At 41.9% G+C, this 19,787-nt stretch overlaps 1 protein-coding gene across 1 annotated transcript in view; it reads right to left on the bottom strand.

Annotated features, from left to right (window-relative positions):
* Nucleotides 1–19,787, bottom strand: part of AGBL1 (AGBL carboxypeptidase 1) — a 746,106-nt gene that overhangs the window by 626,822 nt on the left and 99,497 nt on the right. The window contains exon 6 of the mRNA XM_057720719.1: nucleotides 4,531–4,568. Within this exon, the coding sequence (XP_057576702.1) occupies nucleotides 4,531–4,568 (38 nt within the window). The remainder of the gene's footprint in view (nucleotides 1–4,530; nucleotides 4,569–19,787) is intronic.

Genomic DNA, 19,787 nt, shown 5'->3' with positions numbered 1-19,787 from the left:
TTCTCAAAAAACTAAAAATATAACTACCATACAATGCAGCAATTCCACTCCTGGGTATATATTCCAAAAAAATTAAAACACTAATTCAAAAAGATACATGCACCCCAATGTTCATAGCAGCATTATTTACAGTTGCCAAGATATGGAAGCAACCTAAGTGCCCATCAACAGATGAATGGATAAAGAAGATGTGGGATAAACATATACCATGGAATACCAGGCAGCCATAAGAAGGAATGAAATTTTGCCATTTGCAGCAACATGGATGGACTTGGAGGACATTATACTAAGTGTATAAGTCAGGCAGAGAAAGACACATACTGAATTATAACACATATTGTGGAATCTAAAAAAATACAACAAAATAGTGACTATATCAACAAAGAAGCAGACTCACAGATATAGAAACAAACTAGTAGTTAGCAGTGGGGAGAGGGAAGGGGGAGGGCAATGTAGGGGTAGGGGATTAAGAGGTACACACTATTAGGTATAAAATAATTCTAAAAGGATATATTGTACAACACAGAGAATACAGCCAATATTTTACAATAACTATAAATAGAGTAAAACATTTTAGAAATTGGGAATCACTATATTGTATACCTGTAACTTGTATAATACTATACATTAAACTATACTTCAATAAAAAATAAATTTAAACAAGAAAAAACAGCCCTCTTGCCTGATGAGCTCAAATATGATCTCAGAATCCTTCTACCCACGCATGGGAGTTGGCGCTTGTTCTAAGAGCCTCTAGAGCTCTAGAACCTGCCCTCCCTGTTCTAAGAGCCTCTAGAGCTCTAGAACCTGCCCTCCCTGTTCTAAGAGCCTCTAGAGCTCTAGAACCTGCCCTCCCTGTTCTAAGAGCCTCTAGAGCTCTAGAACCTGCTCCCTCCCAAGTTATTTCTGCGTGTTCATAAAGACTTCCTGCCATCGGTATTCTTACCTCATTTGAATCCACAGGAATGACACCAGTGCCGGGAAATTTCAGATCAATTATGCAAGAAGAGATTTCTATGAAATACCAATACAGGTATTTGGGAGGGATCATCTGAAACCTTGAATGAGGTTCAGCTCCTGTGCGGTCAAATATGCATCAGCGATTCTCAGACGGAGGCGATTTTGATGTCCCGGGGGACAATTTAGCAGTGTCTAGAGACAAATCTTGCTCATTACAACTGGCAGTGGCACCGGGTGAGAAAAGCCTAGGGATGCTGCTAAACGTTCCAGAATGCACAGGACAGGCCGCAACAACTAAGGATTATCCAGTTCAAAACACAAGGGTATCAGGGTTGAGAAACCCCAATAGGCGTGAAGGCTGGGTATTTAACGGTAGAAAGAACATTAGAGAAGTTCTCAACCAACTCTCTTGTGTTAGGATGGACCTAAGACTCACACAAAAGTCTATGTGGACAGCTCAGCAGGATTAGCAAATAACCCTATACATTCATCTAATGGGACAACAAAGCCTGTTTCATATGTGGAGGATGGCAGACTATCATTTCCCTGATAGTCTCTCCATATAGTTAAATAGAGATTAGAACTAAGGTCATCGGTTCTGTGCATGGGTTGTTGGATTCAGTGGTAGAGGGCAGTGGGGGGTGGTAATGCCATTTTTATACATGTAAATATTAGAAAGCACTATTCATTTAAACGTTTAGGACACAAATATTTATTTTAGGCTTTTTATTGTGCTGACGCAAGTAATACGACAATCAACGAAGATGACCCTTGCCTTCAAAAGCTTACAATCAGCTGGGACAGATGGGCTACAGCAAATTCAATGCAGTGTACTCAACCCTGTGTTGGGAGAGCCTACGAGATCGTAGAGGAGGGGCATCCAGCCTGGTCTTGGTAACCAGGGAAAGTGCTTTCAGAGGGAATGAGGTCTGAGCTGAGCTCTGGAGGGAGAGTAGACGTTAGAAACTGTAAAACTGAGCACCTGGTACAGCGCACTCCACTCGCTAAGCATGACTAGTGTGTTGGAAACCCAACTAATGCTCTCAGCCCGAATCAGTCAGTATTTGCACTGGCTATTGGTTTCTCCTGAGCCCATGCACCATGTTTCAAACAGAAATAGTTAATAACTGGCATGGGACGACGTTCAGATTTTTACACGTGGTATATCAGGACACTCAACTCTAAGTCTCAGGGGGATGTGTATATGTAAAAAGATAAGGCAGCCTTTCTTAGCTAGTGTAAGCAGTTCTTTGCAGGAAACTGCTCTCAGCCGGAAGCCCCTTTTCTTGTCACTTTAGCAAAGCTAGAGTGTAACTAACTTTCTTTTTTAACTTTTATTGGCGTATAGTTGATTTACAATGTTGTGTTAGTTTCTGCTGTACAGAAAAGTGAGTCAGTTACACATATACGTATATCCACTCTTTTTGAGATTCTTTTCCCATATAGGTCATTACAGAGTACTTAGTAGAGTTCCCTGTGCTATACAGGGGTCCTTATTAGTTATCTATTTTATATATAGGAGTGCGTATATGTCTATCCCAGTCTCCCAATTTATCCCTGCGCCCGGCCCCCCCAACCTTTCCCCTGCTGGTAACCATAAGTTTGTTTTCTACATCTGTGACTCTATTTCTGTTTTGTAAATAAGTTCATTTGTACCATTTAACTAACTTTTAAACCAGGCACCCTCATGCTCTACACTTCTCCAGCCCAAGTAAACCTTTCAAAATCTTTCAATCACACAATACCTTGCCTAACTCATCGGTTCTTTCCATAGCTCAAAGAAGTAGAAATGAAACATAAGAAATTAACAGATGACCAGATCTCTTCCCTAGCTTCACCTTCAGTAATCTCCCCAACAAACTGTGTGACCAACCTGTGTGAACAAGATAACATGTAGAGGAAGATGACAAGAAGTCCACAAGCCTGCATGCAATGGGAGGTAGTGATGACTCCGACTCCCTATATCTCAATGACTAACTGAGATCACGTCCCTCCTTCCCTTTAAAAGTTTCATGGCCAAGCAGACTCTCCAGAGGTGATTTTGGGGGGGAGGCTGAGTCCACCATCTCCCTAGATTGCCAGCAATCTGATTAAAGGTGTGTTTCCTTTCTAACAACATTTGTAAGTATGTAATTGATCTTGTAAGTGGCCAGCAGTGGGACACCCCCCCCCAATTCAATAACACGAGCAAGGCTCTGTTCCCATGAAAAGGTCTCTACTGCCAAGGCTGGGCAGGGAGGAGAAAGTTACTTTCCCAAGGCACCGCACTCGTGGGCTGGCTTACCCAGCCTTTCTCAGCACCTTTATTTCCTGCAATCCAAGAACTTCCTCACCTTTCTTCCTCAAACACCCGTTATAATCAGGTGAGCAGACAGAGTGAGCAGGTAAATAATGAGAACCCAGACACCAAACCTGAGTCAAGTTTAGTCTGAAGGATAAACTGTTCTCTCCATGTAACCCACAGGTAGCACTTTCTCAACCACTCCTATCTCAAGGGCTTCCTAACCTCTTCACTCCACCAACCTGATCTAACCACCTTCACTCTCCCTGCAGGTCAGGCAACTGTGTATAGACTTGTGTATTATATCAAATTCCAACGGTCCAAATGAATTCAAGCTTCAATTACTTTTTCAGTCTACAAAGGGAAGCACTATGTGATATGACTCTTTCTTTGCACTTAGAGTTGACAGAGATGTATGGTTGAGGGGAGAAGGTGTTTTGATTTTTATTTATTTATTTATAAGTTTTATTAAAGTTCACCTATTACCCACATGCCTCAGGCTCCCTATAGAGAAACAAATATCACAATTGAAGCAGCTGGTTTCCAAGGTGCCAAATTAAAATAGATGAAGAGGTAAGGAGGGGGAAAAAATAAAAACATTAAGCTGAGAATTCTTCACTCCCAATGCATGGTGCCTTCTACTATATTGCACACTTGAAATTGGCTCCCAATGTAATTAGACCATGGCTACGAGGCAAAAAAAAAAAAAAAAAAAGGCAGACAAAAAATACCCCTCAAATTATTCAGACCCCCAGAGCTATTCTTTTGCAATCATTCAAGTAACTAAGAAAAGAGCCAACTTTTTAATATAAATTTGTTATCAGCATCTATGTTGTCCAAGCTATTCCAACACCCCACCTGCCCAAGGATACAGTCACTAGCTGAGTTGTGAATCAAAGGCAAGAATCACGCTTCCCACCCACTGTCATAAACTTTTCTTCCATAGGACAATCCCATTGGAACCTGCAATTTATTCCAACAGTCCCTAAGGGCTGCTGATCTAATTAGAAGGAGCTGGAGAGTTCCTGGGGTCTGCAGTAGAAAACATACTCCCATTCGAGACCATTGTCTTAGCAGCATTATGTACGGGCACATCCACAGGGAGAGAGTTTAACTCTCTCTTTGCAGCCCAAGTTTGGAACAGCCGGAATATTCTCCATCTCACCCCAAAGATCCAGGAATGGCTCTATTGCCTTCCAGGTTGAAAATGAGCCATGGAGACAGAAGAGCATCTTTCACCAAACTCGGAGGGGAAAGGAATAACCCGATGTTTCAAAAGAGGTACTTACTGGATTTCAGCAATGCTGCCAGAACTTCAGCGGATGCCCTGGGGAAAGAGAAAGAAAAGTGGAAAAGTCAATGTTCAATGGTCTTTTTGTCAGCCCATGGATCCCATAGTCGGCAGGCTCATTGCTGCCACCTAACTGCCCCATTATTAACCAGGTAGCAGGCAGTCCACTGATTCTACTGCCAGCCATTAAAGGGCCAGGAATGTAGAAATCGCGCTGAGTGAAGTGTCTGTCTTGCAAATGGGTCTCAAGAGTCCCTTCTGCTGCTGAAAGTCTCTTCCCCTCCCCCCCGTGCCTCCCACCTTCCACCAGCTTCCTCAAGCTGTGCTCCGTCTAGCCAGAGCTCTCTCTCAGTCCCTTGATTTATACCTGGAAACCCTGGGGACTCTAGAGAATCGGTTGGGAGGGGGTGAGACTTGGAAGCTGAGTAAGTACAGCAGTGCACTGCAAACTTCTTGAAACTCTCACGGCCCTGGGGACACACTAGAGAACATTCACACATTGGAAAGAGAAGCTGGTTCATTAGGGTAGAAAATGGTTATATTGCATTTTTCTTCCAAATTCATTATTTTGTTCCATGAAGGAATTTAACAGCCTTTGCAGTGAGGGGAGGCATGTAGAATGAAAATGACTTTGGCCCAGATCTCAGTGACCTTTCAGTCTGCAAAGACCCACTCACAGGGCAGAGGAAAGCTTCATGGCACTGAGGACACTGTGGTGTGATTCTGGGAGGGAGACTGTATATGATTTTTTTCTTTTAAATAATAGAAGTAGGGACTTCTCCAGTGGTGCAGTGGTTAAGAATCTGCCTGCCAATGCAGGGAACATGGGTTTGATCTCTGGTCCGGGAAGATCCCACATGCCAAGGAGCAACTAAGCCCTGTGAGCCACAACTACTGAAGCCCCTGTGCCTAGAGCCTGTGCTCCACAACAAGAGTAGCCCCTGCTCACCGCAGCTAGAGAAAGCCCGTGCACAGCAACGAACACCCAACGTAGCCAATAAATAAATAAATAAATAAAAGAATAGAAGTATTCTGCACAGCCCTACTAACTTATCCTTAAGGTCTGTTAAACAGTGATATGTCCCCAGCACCCTTCTGAGAACCGAAGGAACAGGCCAAAGAGGCTGGATCGCCCTTACAAGATTTCATAGACATGTGAGCAGGACTGGGACCCCAAACCCAGGAATCTCACTTCTCATCTTTGCTTCCTCCGCATCTGCTGTTCTCCAGAATCTATCTGGTACTCGCTTTGCCCTGGTCTCTGCCCAGGTGATGAGGCACAATTCTCTTTGCAACGTATTATCTACTATTGAGCAATAGAGCCCGACATAAAAAATAATCATAATCACAAAGGAATGAATAAAAATAAATTAAACCAGAATAGAAATTAGGCGCTTGAAACATTATTGTGTCCCATAACCCACGAGGGACTCCTGCAAAGCAGTGGCCTGAAACTCACAGACGCAAACCCATGGTTGGGATGACCCCCAGCTCTGAGACCCACACAACCACAGGGCAGACACAAAGAAGGCCAGGCTAGTTTTCACCAATGGATTACATCATTCCTCCTTCCCAACCACGATTTCCTCTAGTCAACTATCAGCTTCCTCAGCCACCCTCTTTTGTAATCCTACATGGCAGGGCTGCAGGCAGGGGACCCCTTCTTTTCTAACACTCGGAGATGGACTGTCTATGGAGACTCTCTATACTGACAAAACAAAAGACTTAATTGGGAAGAGGCTCCTGGCCGGAGAGCAGTGGGGTAAGGGAACCCAGGAGAACTTGCTCTGCCACGGGGCTCGCAGTCTCGGGTTTTATGGTGATGGGGTTAGTGTCCAGGTAGGCTCTGGCCAATCATCTCACTAGGCCCATATTTGGTCTGATTCGGGGTCCTTCCTGGGGGTGTGAGCATCTCTCAGCCAAGATGGATTCCAGTGAGAAAGATTCTGGGATATTGGTAGGACATCTGGACCGGCATCTCTTCCCTCCTTTTGGTGCCTCCCAAATTCTGCCAGTTAGTTTTTGGCAGCAGCACAGTGTTCCTTACTGTGAGACGACTCACGCAAGTGTCATCATGGTACCTGGCCAAGGCAGGCAGCTTCGGCTGACTGTTCCCTAACAGTGGGGCAACAGTGGATTTAAGAAAGGGCACTTTGAAGGTGTTGCTGGGAGTCCAAGCCACGGTGGAAAATCCATGAGTCACAGTACAGAGGGCCTGGCTTGGGCTGGGACAAAATGAAAATCAATACTTTGGGGAAAAGCAGAGTAGCCACATTGAGTTCATCAAAGGAGGGTTAGCAGAGAGTAAGGAAACCACAGAAGCAGGAAAAGAAAGAATGGGGATGTCCCAAGCAAAATACCTAGTCCTGTCTTAGATCACAGGCCAGGTCGTAGGGCAACCCTGCATTTCGGATTTGCACGGCACATTTGTTTGGGAGAGTTCACCATGGAGGTACTGCTCCCTTAGATGGTAGTTTTAAGAAGGATAGACTAGTGCTGGGGAGGGACAGGCTGCAGGCAGGCAAGTTAGGAAGATCTGGGGTGACAGGAGCCCCAGCTGGAAGAGTGTGTGGAGGAAGAAGGGAGAGGGGGCGGTTAAAGGGAAGTTTAGAGTCTTGCTACTCAAAGCATGGGTCTCCCACCTGCAGCTTTTATTTCCTGGAAGCCAAACAGAAATGCAGACTCTCAAGGCCTGTCCCTGGCCTGCTGAATCAGAACCTTCATTCTAGCAGATAGTTCATACGCACATTAACCTTTGAGATTAATTGGTTTAGAGGAGAGCTTCATTCTGGCTTGGTTGCTCTTTGATGTTGCGAGAAAGATTCAAGGTAACTCCCAGATCTGAACCTGCTAGAAGTTACCTAATGGTACGATAATACAATAAATAAACATGAATCCAAACAGTGACATGATACAGCAGAAAACACATTGTAAGTGTCATATTAGTGAAAGATGAGAGGCGGATTTCTGAGTCACCAGAAAATATTTCTTTCTTCACAGCTTCTACTTGGGGGATCAACAGGCAGGACAGCAGAGGGCACATTTAGAGCAACAATGGACATAAGGTTTGAGGCCAAAGCCCAGTATTCTAAAAAGTTCAGATTTAGTTTCATAAGTAATAAGGAGCCATTCGATTCGTTTGATCAAGAGGGTATGGTGGCAAGGATGGAAAAGGGAGAGGAAGCTGGTGAGCAAAGAATCAGCAAGATTTGATGACAGGCCAGTGATGAAGCACAAAGGAAAAGGAAGGGTCAGTGATGGCCTGAAATTTTTAGCCAAGGAAATTGGGAGAACAATTAACCCAGAATGGAGGGAAATTGAGGTGCTCAGAGAAGATAATGATTTTGACCTGGGACACTCTGAGCTCGAGATAATGGGGACCAAGCCACATGGAACTATTTAGAATGCTGTTGGAAACACAGATTGAGAATTCTGGAGAACATCCAGAGTTGGGGGCGTATACTTATGAATCACTACAGTAGCAACACCAGCGGTAGCCACAGAAACAGGTGCTATCTCTGAGGGAATTCAGTCAAGAGCTGAACAGAGGGCTGGCCCAGGACAGCATCTGCACTAGAGGGAAGGAAACCCCTAAAAGACTCAAGAGAATATGCAGTCAAGGAAGTAGGAGGAGACTTCTCCAAGGAGAAGGAATTGGGGTTGGGGTCAGTGTTGAAACTGAAATCTCTAGATTTTCCAGGCACAATGTTCTTCAAACTGTTGTGACCCAACAGTAGATTGTAAAATCAACAGGTATTAACTAATTTCATTAATGAAATCAAATATATTGGAATGGAATAAAATATACTAGAGTCATCTCATGTAGCAAAGATTAGCTACAGTCTCAGAAACTTTTATTTCAATGCACATACACACATATGTGTGTCTACTGGGAAGAAGATGTAAGTGTATTTCTTAAAAAAATAAAGCTTGTAAAGATGCAGTTTATACCAACTGTAAAATAGATAGTCAGTGGGAAGTTGTTGTATAACAAAGGGAGTCCAACTCGAGGATGGAAGATGCCTTAGAGGACTGGGACGGGGAGGGTGGGGGGGACCCGAGGGAGGGTGGGGGGGGAGTTGAGTGAGCGAGGAAATATGGGGATATGTGTATAAAAACAGTTCATTGAATTTGGTGTACCCCCCCAACAAATAATAAATTAATTAATAAAATTAAAAAAAAGATGCAGTTTAAGGTCTAGTGTCCATATGAGATCTGAACACGGGCAAACGTCTGGAATCAGCTAATGAACTAATGAGCAAAGAGAAAGCATTCGCTCCCCCTCATGGTGCTGGGATCCAGGCACTCGTGTGACTGTCACCGAGGGGCTCTGCATTTTGTATCTATGTGGTGGATAAATGTCTGGAAGACTGGTCCACTGTCTGAGCATTGAGATCTGCGTCTCTTCTGCTCCCCCAGTGTAACACCAAGAGTGTAAAATCCATCAGAACTGAGGCAACTACTTTGTCAACCAGTGGCTAAACCCGCAAAAAGCAAAAACACAAGCAACTAAAGTTTAAATGAATAAGAAAATGAGTGGAAATAAGTTACCTCCACTCCAAGAAATCAAGCCCACAGGTCCATGAGCTGGGGCCACTAAGTTACTGCCTTTGAGGTTCTAGACTGCCCTCTGCTGGACATGGACATTTAGCACCCATGGTTCTGGTATTTGTTTCAATGATTCTTAGAAGAGGACTTTTCGAGATGCCTCTATTTCTTATGTGTAAACCCATACCAACATCCCGTATGGTCTGAGCTTCCAAGTCCTCATGGGATTGAAAGTAGAAATGCCAAAATCGCCTCCTCCATCGACTTTCCCTGAGTTTAATCACTGAATGGGTCATTGAATAAATTTTTGCAGAATACCTGCTCCAAGAGAACTACAATGACATGCAAAGGAGAAGTGGAATGGCCTCCACCATACCATTTTCACAATACAGGGGATGACTGAGTCAAGATTCTAGAGGTCACAGACCCCTGCAATTCTCCTCCTCAGAAAAAACCAACCTTAAACCATTGCCAAATTGAGATATACTCTCTTTTCAAGAATTTATCAAAAAGCCACAGAACTGCAACAATTTAATTTACTTCTTCAAACTGAAATAAATTTTAAAAGCTTTTACAATAGTCTTTAATAATTACCACCATGATTTGGGGAGTCCCTATAAATGCCAAGTACTATGCTGTGTCCTACATACATCATAGGTAATCTTCCCAGGTATACTGGAGTGTAAAATTATTAGCCCTGTTTTACAAATGCAGCAGTGAGATTCACAAAGGATAAATAACCTGCCCAAGTTGCAGCAGCTAGCAAGAGGCAGCGTTGAGTACAAGTCCACATCTCTCTAGATTCAGTCAGAGATGGCTCTTCTAGTACTTTTAGAATAGTACTAGAAGGAATATAAAATATCTCTCAGTGCAATTTCTTTATCGTTCAAATAAGGATCGTACAGCTCAAGAGGTTAGGTGACTGGTACAAGGTCACAGGATTAATATGTCACAGAGCAAATGCAAACAGCTTTTCTGCCTTGAGCCCAGTGCTTATTCAGGGTTCTACATCAAACAGTTCAGCTGAAGCTTGAGTGGATTTAGATGTTCAGAGGTAATCATGTACACAAGGATGTAGACAAGGATGGAGAACTCATTTGGTACCAACCCGCAGAGGTTCTTGAATGCCAGGGCTGAGTTGCTGAAGTAGGAATTAGAGGGCTGGGGTTTGAAGCTTGGAACTGACCCTTTTGAGGTCTTACATTCTGGGTTTACTTGGTCACTGCAAATCTCACAGCATCCTCCTCTGTAAAGTGGGTATAAGTTCTAACTGATAACAGTGGTATGTAGGAAGAGATAAAGCAAAAATTAAATTAAAATGTACCATAGTTCCAGAAACATACCAGGAACTTGAATGACATCACTGGTAGAACCAGTACCAAGCAAGGAAGTGAGGGTTCATCTCTGTATAGGTGTTTGCATATGGTGAGCCGACAGGATTGTCATTTGCCAGTCAGGGTCCCTGGAGAAAAATAGGTTTCTACCCCTTGGAGAAACAAAATGACCAAACAACTTCATGGAAGTCCAATATTCTGTAGCTCAGAAGGTCTAGATATAGCAATTGTGATCTATGTTAGTTATCTATTGCTGTGTGATAAATTACCACAAACTTAACAGCTTAAAACGACACTTATTATCTCACAGTTTTTCTGGGGTAGGAATCTCATGGCTTAGCTAGATCCTCTGCTTACCATCTTTCAAGGCTGCAGTCAAGCTGTCAGCCAGAGGTGCTCCTGTGTCATCTGAAAGCTCAGCTGGGAAAGCGTCTGGTTCTCAACTCCAACAGGTCATTGACAGAATACATTTCCTTGCAGTGGTTAAGGCTGAGGACCCTGACTTCTTTCTGTCCATCAGCTGAAGACCATTCTCAGCTGCTAGATGTACCTGCTGTTCCTAGAGGCCACCCACTGCTCCTTGCAATGTGGCCTTCCCCAACATGACTGCTGAATTCATCAATAAGGAGAGTTTCTATAGTGAGTATGTAAACCAGACAAAGTCTTACAGAACACAACGTAATCATGGGGGTAACATGCCCTCACTTTTGCCATATTCTGTTGGTTAGAAGCAAGTCCCAGCTCTTACCCACTCTCAAGGGGAGGGCATCACACAAAGGCATAAACACCAGGAGATGGGAATCATGGGGGGGGGGGTACCTCAGAGTCTATACACCACCCAAATTTTCTTTCAATCTTTAGTATTCAGATACTAGGACCCTGATATTCTCCTTGCCAAGACATGACCTGCCCCAATCTTCTCCTTCCCAGAGAATAGAACTACTACTTTCTCAGAAACTGAGCATGCATCCTTCTATCTATCTGCCCTTACCACCCAGATCTCACCACACACTCAAACACCCCCATTTTAACTTCTAGAGTGCTCTTAAATTGCCCATTCCTTTTGATCTCTGCTGTTTGCATCCTAGTCAAAGCACATGGGGGTCTGGTACTTCACTGAAAAATGTAATATCTAGAGTCATTGGTCCTTGGTTGAAATTTACATTTTATTTTCTATACCATAAGTGTGTGTGAACAGCATAATCATTTTAGATATATTATAAAATATAGCTGAGCATAAGTAAATGGAATAAATTAAAATCACCCAAATATCTCACACCTAACTACTGCAAAACTCCAGAATGAATCTATTTGTATCAACTCTAGGTCCCCTTCAAATTGTCCTTTCAGCTGCAACTAGAGTGATCTTCCCAAGAACATCTGATTAAGGCACCTTCACATTCCTACCCTCCAAACCCACTTTTGCTCTTGGATAAAATCCTAAAACATTGTCCAGGAGACCCTACAAAGTCTGGCTGCTGCCACCCACTCCAGCCGAGCCTCATACCACCCTCTTATTCTCTGTAGTTCTGCCCCTCTGGCCTATTGCCAAGCTTTGGAACATGTTCCTATAACTTGCCTTTGTCCTTGCTAATGGCAGCCTGAAATGCTCTAGGCCCTCCTCTCCTCCTTCACATCCTAACTCAAGTGCCAGTCTCTCAGGATAGACTTCGAGACCCCTAGCCTAGGTCCAGGTCTTCTATTGGTGTGTTCATCCTTCATCCCTTCCTTTTTAATTGCTCAATTCAGCTTGTAATTTTTCACTCATTTCATCATTATCTTATTAATGTCCGTCTACTCTTCCAGTCTGCAAACTCCAGAAAACAGAAAGCATTTTGTTTTGCCTTATTGGCCCCCACCATTTAACAGTATTTGAATATAGAACCCTATCGAATATTTGTTGAAACTTTTCCAAAAATCAGGCCCTGGTCTAGGAGCTTTATATACACTGCCTATTCATTCAACAAATATTAACTGAGCATTTACTATGTGCTGGGAAAAACTGATAAACCAAAGATTCTTGCACTCAAAAGGGTTAGGGTGAAGGAAATAGTTAATAGACAATAAGTATTTTTGACAAATACATTAAATTAGTATTCTAAAATGTGGTCCATGCTATGAGGGAGAAAAAAAGAAAAGGTAAGAAGAGGGTAAAGAGATAAGATGCACAGGGCTGAGTGGCAAGTTTTAAAATTTGCTAGAGTAGGCTTCATGGAGAAGGCAACCTCTGAACAAAGGCGTGAAGGAGGGAAGAAAGTTGCCAATTGAATTTCAGAAGGAAGCATGTGCAGACCCTCTAAAATGGCAATAGACCTGATATTTTCAAGGCACAGCAAGTTGGACAGGGCTGCTGGAGTCAAAAAGGATGAGAGGAGAGGACCAGGAGCTGGGGTGAGGAGTAACAGGGAACTAGTCATATGGGCCTGGTATGCACTGTAAAGGCTTTCCCTTCACTCCAAGTGAGGGATTCACTAAAGGATTTTAAGCAATGATCTAACATATCTTAAGAAGATTTCTGTGACTGCTCTATTTTTCTAAAGAAAAAGGACTCTAAGGAAGCAAAAGTAGAAACCAGGGACAGACTAGAGTAGAAAGCAGTAGAGAGCTTTGTGGAACAAACCAAGTACAGCTACGAATAAAAAGGGTTACAGACAGTGGTCAAGTGGGATTTATCCCAGGAATGCAGGGTTGGTTGAACATCTGAGAATCAACCAATGAGGTAATCTACTATAACAACAAAATAAAGGATAAAAACCATATTATAATTTTAATAGAGAAAAAGCATTTGATAAAATCCATTACATTTTCATGATAAAAATACTCAACACGCTAGGAATAGAAGATAACTTCCTCCCCCTGATAAAGGGGTCTACTTAAAACCCATAGTTAATACGATATTTAATGGAGAAAGACGACCGAATGCTTTCCTCCTATGATCAGGAACAAGATAAGGATATCCATTCTCACCACCTCTGTTCAACATTGCACTGGAGGCTCTACACAGAGCATTTAGGAAGGAGAGAAGGAAGGAAGGAAGGAAGGAAGGAAGGAAGGAAGGAAGGAAGGAAGGAAGGAAGGAAGGAAGGAAGGAAGGAGAGAGGGAGGGAGGGAGGGAGGGAAGGAAGGGCATGTAGATTGGAAAAGCAGAAGTAAAACTATCTTAATCACAGATGGTTGGGTCTTGTACATAGAAAGTAAATGAATCCACAAAAAACTATCAGAACTAATGAGTTCTGCAATCAATATTTAAAAATCAATTGTATTTCTGTAAATTAGCAGTGAACAGTTCAAAAATGAAATTTAAAATAGCAATCTCACTTATAATGGCAGCAAAAGAATAAAATTCCCAGTAATAAATTTAATAAAAGAAACCCAAGGCTTTTACACTGAAAGCTAGAAAACTCTGTTTTTAAAAAGTTAAAGAAAACCTAAATGAATAGAAATCACCTAAATGTCAGCCGTCACCTAACTACTGCTATCGCCCCAAAACTGATGCATCCATAGTGACCTAGGTCTCTTCAGACTGTTCCTCAGGGTACAACCAGAGGAATCTTCTCAAGAACACGGATATGTTTTGAATTTGGAGCTAACAGGATGTCTTGGCAACTTGCTATGATAAGTAACATTAGCTAACTTATTTCTCATAACAATTCCCATTTTACAGATGAAGGGACTATTCAAGGTAAGTTAACCCACCTGAAGTAACATTAGAAAGCAGCAGAGCTGGAACCTGGCCTCGACTCTGTCTGACCCCAATGTCTGGCACTCACCCCAGCCACCCAGCAGCACCTGAAGCACTGCAGCCAGTGATATTCCCCTTTCATTGCTGGTTTACACAAATACAAGTGATTTTTGAATATTGATCTTTTATCATGGCCACACTGCAGAACCTGTTCATTAGTTCTGATAGCTTTTTAGTGGATTCATAAAGACTTTCTATATACAAGACCAAACCATCTATAAATAAGATAGTTTTCAGAAAGAAAGTAGTAGGTGGCCCTAGAATTTAACCCTAGATCCTATCTAGAGTTGACCATGGGATGCAGAGTTGTAGCAGCAGAAACAGAAAGTGGAAAAAAAAGAAAGAGCTATTTAAATAACAGGTGGATAAAGCAGGAGGACCTTTACAAGGGATAGAATACGTTGCCTGTAAAGCACAGGCGCCCAGAACACCATCTGGTACCACCCCAGCCTCCTGCCTGGCTGGAGAGGGAATAGCAGGATCTATTTGCACACGCATGCTCTCTCTCTCTCTCTCTCTCTCTCTCTCTCTCTCTCTCTCTCTCTCTCTCTCACACACATACACACACACACACAGGCAGTTACCAAGGAAAATGGATGACAAATGAATCTTGCAAATCACTGTTTCCCAGAGAGAGGAGAAAACAGAAATGGAAACTGAGATGGCTCCTACACAGTGAAAGAAAAGAAAAACAGTGGACATATGGTGCAAAGGTTGAACCAGATCCTGTGCCCAGCGTGAAACTTGTCCATTATGTCTGGGAAAGAAAGAAAAGTACTCCCCTCCCAAGTCTACCCAGATGCTGTCAAAGAAATCTTACGGGAACCATCATCCACTGCAGAAAGTTTTTACCAGGGAAATGGAAACCCAGACCTCAGACTGGTCTGGTTAGTAACATTCAGTAGGGAGTGTGGCAGAGGGGTGGCTACTGCCTGAGTCAGGGGACAGGGAGCACAACACCGCAGTCAAGGCTGGGAGGACCCCCACCCACCTGGCCTGTCGTAAGCAGGAACTCTGCAGAGGGGAGCTGGTTTTGAAGTACTTCCAGATCCACTGGGTAATGGCATCAGGACCAAGGACTCAGACAAAAGCTTTTGAGAATCTCCAAGACCAGGATGGGAAAGGCTAATTAATGCAGGGGAGGGAGAGCAGAACAGGGATTCCAATAAGCTCTCACAAACAGGGCGTTTCTTTCCACATTACGCTGTGACTCTTGAGTTAGAGCTGGATGTGAAAGTAACCCTTGAGTTTCCTTAAATTATTCATAAAGTACAGTATATATGGATGAGTGACTGTAATCCCATACTGTAATACGTGTATATAAATGTATAATGAGCACAGTATATAATTATGCATATATATGCAACATAAAATGTTACAGAACATTTGCTGTATTACCGTAGTAGAATAATCCCTGTATTTAGTTAAATTCTTCTGAGTTAAATGCGTGTATGATACCATCCACTCTTGAATATCTGGAAGCGCAAAAGGAAAGCTACGATATCCTATCCCGTGGCACAGCACAGAACAGGCACCCAGCGGATATTTGCTGACTCAGTGAATGAAGAGAAATGTATCTGATTTTGCTCTTGCTGAAGGGCAGAGCCAAGACAGGACTGACCATTACTGGACCTGTTTGGTTGAGGTGTAACAGAGCATCACACTTGGTACCAAGACATAGAGGCCCTAACGCTAATGAAACCAGCACTTCCAAAGGTTGTCATTCACAAAAAGACAAATATTGTAGGATTCTTCCCTCTTATATGAGGTACCTAGAATAGGCAAATGCGTAGAGACATAAGTAGATTAGATGTAACCAGGGGCTGAGGGGAAGGGGAATGGGGAGTTATTGCTTAATTGTTATAGAATTTCATTTAAAGTAATGAAAAGGTTTTGGAAATAAATAGTGGTGATGGTTACGTACCAATGGGAATGTAATCAATGCCATTGAACTGCACACTTAAAAACAGTTAAAATGGTAAATTTTTTAAATTGAGATATAGTTGATTTACAATGTTGCAGGTGTACAGCAAAGCAATTCAGTTTTTATATGCGTGTATATGTGTATAAAAATATATATACACATGTATATTATTTTTCAGCTTCTTTTCCATTATAGGTTATTACAAGATATTGAATACAGTTCCTTATGCTATACAGTAGGTCCTTGCAGTTTATTTTATATATAGTAGTGTGTATCTGTTAATCCCAAACTCCTAATTTATCCCTCCCCTCCTTTCGCCTTTGGTAACCATGAGTTTGTTTTCTATGTCTGTGAGTCTATTTCTGTTTTGTAAGTAAGTTCATTTGTGTCATTTTTAGATTCCACATATAAGTGATATCAGATGATATTTGTCTCTCTGTGTCTGACTTGCTTCACTTAGTGTGATAATCTCTAGTTTCATCCATGTCGCTGCAAATGATATCATTTCATTCTTTTTTATGGTTGGGTAATATTCATTACATATATCTATATATATATATATATACACACCACATCTTTATCCTAAAATGGTAAATTTCATGTTAGTGTATTTTACTACCAAAAAAATAAACTGTCATTATATCTGAAGATGAGTGATCTCTTTTCAAAAAAAATGCTAAGGTCATGTAGGAAAGAGGGGTAAAGAGTGTGGAAAAAGGCTTCAGACTGCCCCCTTACTTGGAAGGACATGGGAATAGCACCAGAAAATTCATCACCCACCACTCAGACCAGTGATTCTAACTGGCGGGTGCATCAGAATCCCCCTGAGGAGTCAGTAGCTCTGGTTTGGGACCTCAGGAATTTCACTTCTAACAACTTCTCAGGTGCTGCTGAATCTGCTGGTTCACGAATCACACTTGCAAAACACAGCGCTAAGCAGTAGGTACTCAGGAGATTTGGCTAAGGGACTTTTTCAGTACGAAGTATGGGGAGTATGCCTAAGCCATTTCACTTTCAGGTCAAGCGCTGCAGACCCTCAGTGACGCCTCCTTATAGTGCCATGATGAGATGGACCTCCAAGCAAAGATTTCCTAAACATCCCTCTTCCTTAACTAAAATTAACTTTTAAAAGACCCGTGAGATTTGGGGGACTCTTTCCAAACCAGAGTCTGAGGTTTCAGAGAGCAGAGGAGTCATCATTTTTGCCTGCCTCAGAGCCTCAAGGTGACTTGGTACTCATTCCTTGATTGACGGGATATACGTCTATGATCCCTAGCATCCTGGAGTGTTTAAGTCTTTTAGAGATCAGGGTCTTATCTCATGTAAAGTACTTTAGCAAAGTATTTGTCTTTCAGTGTCAGGGGATTTAAAATTATATATATATTTTTAAATAAAGTTTTGCTATTATGAAATTTAAAAAAAAAAAGAAATCAGGGTCTTCATTAGAGCTTAGGTGAGAGGGGAGATGAGAAAAAATGCCCATCCCACTTCTTTAAAGGATTGGATTTATTACCAATAAAAGCCAACACAGGACATAATCTGCCAGAATTCCTCGCCACACATCATGCTTTTGGGTTTCTTTACAGGTCCGAGTAAGCAGTTTCACCATTCTCTAGAAAGCCTTCCTTCCTTTTGTCTTTTTCCGTCTATCAAACTCCTACCTAACATTCAGCTTAAATTCCAGCTCCCCCATTACCTGAGTTCCAGCCTCTGAAAAGGTCTTCTCTGAGTTCTCAATCCACTTTCTACTTTCCCTTTTCAGACCATTTTCACAGTAACATTGATGAGGAGAATCTGGAGTTCATACACAGCTAGAAAATAGCTTTATGCCTGCTCTGCTTCTGTAAAACCTGCTTGCTGCACTAGAGTGAGGACAAAATACAATCAACTGGAACTTAAAAGATGATCAGATAAGTATGGAATGTTCTGTTCCTGCCCCAGCTCACTTTTGTTTGAAAACCCTTTGCATGTAACCCCTAGCAACTCCCACACTCTGTAATCACCTGTAACCTATGAAAACTGAGTAGCCAATCAATTAATGCCAACTGTAGCCAATCAATTAATGCCGACTGTAGCCATGTGTCTTAACCTATATAAGGAGATAATTCACCCGGAACGGGACCCAGAATTTTGGAGCATTAGCTCGTCTCGGTCCGCCGGCTCAATAAACCCTCCGAGTGTGGTGCTTGGTTTCTCACAGGATCGATTTCTGCAGCAACATGGACATTATCTGTTTATATATCTAACTCCACACTCAGCTAGAAGCTCTTTGAGGACAGAAACGATGTTGTGATCTTAGAAGTCTGAGCACTTATCACAGGACCTGCTCCATAATAGTTTTTAAATACATTTTTGGTGGGTAAATAAATGAATATGTGACTAGGTTGCAACAGTCTTCTGCAAAACTTAAACACACCTCAGTCTTAACCCCGCACTAGCTCTAGAAACCACAAAGTAAGTGTCACCCCAAAAAGAGTTTTTTTCTTAAGATTACCAGGAGTTAGTTGGAATGGTGGGAGGAAGGGCAAGGGAACAAGGAAGGCCCTAAGAGGGGAAGGGAATGTGGCACTGGGCACACGGCTCAGCTTCATTGAGAATGGAGCATAGCACAAGGATTTCTCTGTGTGGGTCAACAAACCTGTAGTAAAGCTGCCACAGCCACCGGTAGAGTCCCCCTGCTTTTTTCAGGTCCCCTGTAGAGACTTGAGCTATTTTCCCAGACTCCTCACCCACTATGAGTCTCATCCTTCAATCTTCATCCAGCCGTGCTGTCAAAAGATTGATGGCTTGCCTGGACTGCGAGGTGAAGAGATTTCTTCATCTGTTTGCACAGTTTTCTTTTCCATTTGGAATTAATGAATCATTCATATCTATTGTAACCTAAGCAAGTCTTTGCAGATAGGATGGATGGATGCATACTTATATATAAGTATTCCTACATGCCATATATAATTGAATATATACATTAACAGAATTTTGATTATTTGTTGTAGTCTAATTATACTTCGTATACTATCATTAGATGCTATGTGCTTTTAATATATAAAAGTGTTTGCATGGGAGTTTGAGTAAGAATACGATCTTTTTCCCCAATTTAAAGTATCCATGATTCTTTGCATGATGGAAAACTAATGAAAAATTGGTGACAACTACTCTAAAATAATAACAGAATGGAACTAAAAAGTGATATAAACACCTTAAAGAATGACGCATGGGAACTATCTCAGCCTCCACAGTCCGAAATCTGGGTGATTTGTAAGCCACCCTCATCTAGAAAGACACCACAGGTGACAAAAATGAGGTGCTAAAGATTAAGTGGATTTGGGAAAGATTATTTCTTATAATTCTTTTGAAATCAAAAGAGAAAATTCATTAAAAAGAATTTGTCTCTGATGCATCAACTTAATGACTCAAGTTCTTTTTCTTTTCCTCTATTTATATGTGATGTCACCCAAAATAAATTCAAGCCAAAATAAGGCTTTAAAAATGAAGAAATGAAAGATTAAATTGTTAGACAAACTTTCCAAAATACTGCATCTGGACCTTCCAACAACTGAGTCAACCAACTGAAATATGTATATAACAATTACCTACATTCATATGGGAATTAGGTTTACAGAATAATCTTTCTGTTGGAACTCAATCCAATCCCCAAGTGAACATCATCTTTTGTCTATGATAAACACAATAATATCTTGGCACTTGCA

The sequence above is a fragment of the Hippopotamus amphibius genome, chromosome 2 (assembly GCF_030028045.1).
Source record: "Hippopotamus amphibius kiboko isolate mHipAmp2 chromosome 2, mHipAmp2.hap2, whole genome shotgun sequence".
Classification (NCBI taxonomy): Eukaryota; Metazoa; Chordata; class Mammalia; order Artiodactyla; family Hippopotamidae; genus Hippopotamus; species Hippopotamus amphibius.
This window is presented reverse-complemented; position numbering and strand designations above follow the sequence as displayed.